Below are 5029 nucleotides of genomic sequence, written 5' to 3' on the forward strand. Positions count from 1 at the left end.
TGTGTGTGTGTGTGTGTGTGTGTGTGTGTGTGTGTGTGTGTGTGTGTAGAGAGAGAGAGACAGACAGGCACAGAGAGAGAGATGGGGAGGCAGTGCATGCTTTGGCATAAATACAGAGGTTAGAGAACAACATTCAGAATTTAGTTCTCTCACCTTGTGGGTCTTAGAGATTGAACTCAGGTCTTTAGGCTTGGCAGCAAGAGCCTTTAGCTGCTGAGCCATCTCAGTTGTTCATAATAGGCTCATAATGAATATTTGTTGACTAAATATCTGAACTGCCTGTTTGATGATTAATATTAGAATAATATTAATATTGAGAAGCACATGAATCAGTGATTGGAAGACGACTAACTGTATAAAAATGCTTACTTTGTAAGCATGAGTATCTGATTTCAGATTCTGAGCACCCACATTCTTATCACCTTGGAGTGATACATCTAAACTCCCAGCACTGAGAGACAAGGAAATAAAAAACCATGGAGTTCACTGGCAAGCCATTTTAACCAGATGTGAACTTTAGTTTTAGTAAGAGACCATGTTTCCAAAACAAAACAAAACGGAGACCAACAAAGGGAGATGCCTAACAACTGACTTCTGACCTCTAAATGTCACGCATGGTCATGCGCCCAAATGTAGATACAGAGAACACCGGCCCTGTGCTCGATAGAGAAACACAAACCAGTTGGCAAGTCTTCGTGATAGAAAAAGCAAACGGTGTACAGCGGGTGCTGGAGAGATGGCTCGGCAGTTCAGAACACTGGTGGTCTTCTAGAAGACCAGGTTTAACCTCCAGCACCCACAGAGTAGCTCACAGCATTCTCTAACACCTGTCCCAGGGTTCTGATGCCTCCTTCTGGCCTCCACAAGCATTGCATGCACATGGTGTACAGACATACATGAAGGAAAAACATTCATGTATATACTTTTGTAAAATTCATTATGATAAGCTATTTTTGTTTTATCTCCCCTAATACTATCATCTTTATATTTAGAGAATTTTTGAGATATATATTTAAATTTATCATAGCCAAAAAGTATCTGTACTTTTTAAAAAAATTCACCTGAGAAAAAATGAATTTTGGATTCTTCAGTCTTCAGTAAGCTAATACCTGAAATAGGAAAAAATGTAATTAACTATATTTATTTTATTAATTAAATAAATATTATATTTCATAAATGCTGAAAAGACCTTTTTTAAAAAAGTATTTCAAAAGATGTACCTTGTTTGGCTGGTAAATAAATTTAGAAAAATCACAAATAAACAAGCTTCTAGTTTTATATTTTTTTCAAATTGCCCAAAAGGTACTTTATTTTATTATGATGTATTAGATCAGTGGTTCTCAGCCTTCCTAATGCTGTGATGCTTTAATACAGTTCCTCATGTTGTGGTGACCCCTAATCAAATTATTTCATTGCTACTTCATAACTGTAATTTTGCTACTGTTACAAATCTTAATGTGAATATCTGATACACAGGATATGGATATCTGTGAAAGGGTTGTTTGATCCCCCCCAAAAGAGTTATGAGCCCCAGGTTAAGAACTGGTGTATGAGATGGAGAGGTTGACTAGTGACTCAGAGGACTCTCTTGTAAGCTAGTCTAGTTTAAGTGTTGAGTCTGGGAAACACTAATGTAGTTTGGTTTTTTAACTGTGTAAAGTTAATTACAATCAACCTTGAAACATAGTAGTTTTATTTTTAAAAACTTTAATAGATTGAGACAGGAGAGGTTATCCATGAAAATTATTTTTAGTTGTTCTACTTTAAAAAAAAAAAGTTGCTGCTGTTTTCTAGGTATAGAGCACCAAGACTCACAGCATTCTTTCTTGGCATTTTTGAATACGCCTACCGATGCTCTGGATCCATTTGAAGTAAGTAACTGCTCTGAAGACCCTCTAGAGTCTATCTACAGTTCACTCTGGGACCTAAATTTACCTGCAGTAAAACTTTACCGCCACACAAGAGAACTTAGCATCATATAAATAAGTGAATAGAAACATGTAAGGAAGGAGTGTCTGCATTCTCATGGAAGTATGACCACATTTGTATGTAATAAAAACAGCTAAGAGTCTGAAATCAAAAGCTGTTATTAGACTTAAAAGCAACTTCAACTTCAACTCCCTGAAGAATCGGTAAAAGCAGGGAAAAATCCCAATTTTTGAAATAATTTTTTTTTCTCCAAAGCACAATAAAAATAAGTGAATGCAAGAGCAGTCACTACAGCTTACTGCTGGCTCCTGTTCAAGTCAGCCCCTTAAGCAGTGTGCACTAAGACCACTGTTGATAAAAGTGCTAAGCTACAGTTCTGTTAGCTGTACTCTGAAATAGTGATTATGTTACTCTTTGTTATTCTTTCCCTCTTATTTAAATATTTTACTGGAAAAAGTAATATAATGTCAAAAGTATGTTTTATGTCAGAAAATATAAGTTATTGGTCATGGCCTTGTGCAGCGGTTAGAAATCCTGGATCTGTGCACAAGGCTTGGCTCTAAGTTCTGGAATGTGCAGTGAGCACAGATGACAGACCCCTCTTATCACTTATTCCATCCGGAAGAGTAAGGAGCAGAGACTCTGATACCCTGGTTCAGTTGTTATCCTCAAAAGTGTACCATTAATTTAACTAGTGGTGGTTTGCCATGCACTGCCATTTTATTACATTGGGGATAGTAACTGAATTTCATTTCTTGGGGAAGGGAGGAAGAATCACTCTTTGAGAAGTAATCCCTAAGTTCTTGACAGTGGTGACAGTAACTGCTTTTCTCATTTATTTATTTGAACAAATGCCATTTGCCTTTCAATTGTTTTACAAAATTTTGATTTATTATTTGTTTGTATTAAATTGCTTCATCCATATTTTCTATTTTTTTAATTGCTGAATTCGTTAAATAGGATTCATTTTCTTCTTCCTCATCCTCACTGATTGATTTTTTGGATGACGTAAGTCTTTGATTTTCAACCAATACATCCTTCAGTAAAAAAGATCAGTGAATTGATTTGAAGAATTTGCCTAGTAATGCAGTCGGTTTTAGAAATATCACTTGGAAATATATATGAGCCAAATGCTTTCATCTTATAAATATAATGGTCTATCATTATTAAATGTAATATAGTTTTAAAAACCACACTTTTAAAAACTGCTTTGACCTTTGGCAAATCTCTGTGTTTCCATTCTTTATAACAAAGGCTGGAATGCTTGCTTACATACCACCTCTGTCTATGATAAACGGCTCCTCTTGTCTTTCATGGCTCGCTTTTACTCTCTCCTTTTCTCTTTAGCACCTTGCTGTTTCTGTGTTGTTAGTTTAAAAGAAGCCTCTGATGAAGTAATTTAAAAAGTAATTTAAGAGTTAACTTCTTGCCGGGCGGTGGTGGTGCACGCCTTTAATCCCAGCACTTGGGAGGCAGAGGCAGGCAGATTTCTGAGTTCGAGAGTTCGAGGCTAGCCTGGTCTACAGAGTGAGTTCCAGGACAGCTAGGGCTACACAGAGAAACCCTGTCTTGAAAAAACCAAAAAAAAAAAAAAAAAAAAAAGTTAACTTCTCAGTTTTATTATAACACATTAAGAATATAAATTAAAATTGAATGCAGACGGATTTCTAATGTGCAGAGTGATTTTAAGTAAATGTGTGCACTATATACCCGATTTTGCTGCATTCATATGTTCTATCTGAATTAATTGTGTAGACTTAACACTGTATAGGTTTCTAGTAAGTGCGTGATGCATCCGTTCCCTACCTGCACTACCTGTTAGATTCATTTTCTGTTCCACTTTAGATGACTCAGAATCCTTGATACCCTGTTGAACATGCAGACTCTGCAGAAATTAAAAGATGAAAGAGTTTAAATGTAAACAATATACATTAAGGTTTTTAAAAATAAGGTGAAACTCATTAAATATTTTATTCCTAATATTTTGTTAAAGTACAATATTATATTCAGAAGATGATTTCAGCGTAATTTTTCACTGGAAAGTTTTTTATGTTTTTTTCAAATTTCTAAACAACAAAGAGACTTTTTGGTGTGTTTGAAAATATACCCAAACCTGTTTCCCTCCAATATAGAAATTTTTGTTGTTCTTAAAACAATTAATTATGCTGGATGGTTCTGTAGTGTACCTGAAAGATAACTGTCCTGAAAACATCACACTCCATGTCTCAGTGTGCTGTTTGTTATGCTAAAACAATATTGCACTTTCGTTATCACATTAGAAAGCTTGAGTGAATTAGTGAGGTCTTTTTACCGATAAACTATTTTCACTTTTCCTAAACAAATTCTCACCTCTGTGTCCTGCTTTCCCATAAGCACTCGGGTTGTAAAAAGTGAACAGTAGCACCATAGAGATCTGAGTGTCCCCCTGCAGACTCCTGCTGAAGGAACTCTCTGAGACTGCTCCTCTAGATGGAATGAATGGAAGTACAAGACCCAAGCCAGACCCAGGACTGCCCAGCAACTGTTCCGCAGCACAAGTCATCCCAGCAGAGCTGAAGCTTAGAAAGAGCAGAGGGATTCCTAGTACACAGTGAAAAGGAGCTGAAGCACAAACACTACTGGGCTTCTGTGGGGGCTGTTATGAGGGCTGTTGTGGAGGTTGTTGTGGAGGTTGTTGTGGAGGTTCTTATGGGAGTTGTTGTGGAGGTTGTTGTGAGGGTTGTTGTGGGGGTTGTTGTGGAGATTATTGTAGGGGTTGTTGTGGAGGTTGTTGTGGAAGTTGTTATGGGGGTTGTTGTGGGGGTTGTTGTGGAGGTTGTTATGGGGGTTGTTGTGGAGGTTGTTGTGGGGGTTGTTGTGGAGGTTGTTATGGAGGTTGTTGTGGAGGTTGTTGTGGGGGTTGTGGAAGTTGTTGTGGGGGTTGTTGTGGGGGTTGTTGTGGAAGTTGTGGGGTTGTGGTGGGGGTTGATGTGGGGGGTTATTGTGGAGGTTGTTGTGGGGGTTGTGGGAGTTGTTGTGGGGGTTGTTGTGGGGGTTGTTATGGGGGTTGTTGTGGAGGTTGTTGTGGAGGTTGTTATGGGGGTTGTTGTGGAGGTTGTTG

General features: G+C 37.7%; 1 protein-coding gene across 2 annotated transcripts in view; it reads left to right on the forward strand.

Annotated features, from left to right (window-relative positions):
- Positions 1–5029, forward strand: part of Cdc42bpa (CDC42 binding protein kinase alpha) — a 214350-nt gene that overhangs the window by 162879 nt on the left and 46442 nt on the right. For both annotated transcript variants that reach the window (XM_028755205.1, XM_028755206.1), the window contains one exon: positions 1795–1871. In XM_028755205.1, the coding sequence (XP_028611038.1) occupies positions 1795–1871 (77 nt within the window). The remainder of the gene's footprint in view (positions 1–1794; positions 1872–5029) is intronic.

This window comes from Grammomys surdaster, unplaced genomic scaffold (assembly GCF_004785775.1).
Source record: "Grammomys surdaster isolate TR1022 unplaced genomic scaffold, NIH_TR_1.0 126051, whole genome shotgun sequence".
Lineage (NCBI taxonomy): Eukaryota > Metazoa > Chordata > Mammalia > Rodentia > Muridae > Grammomys > Grammomys surdaster.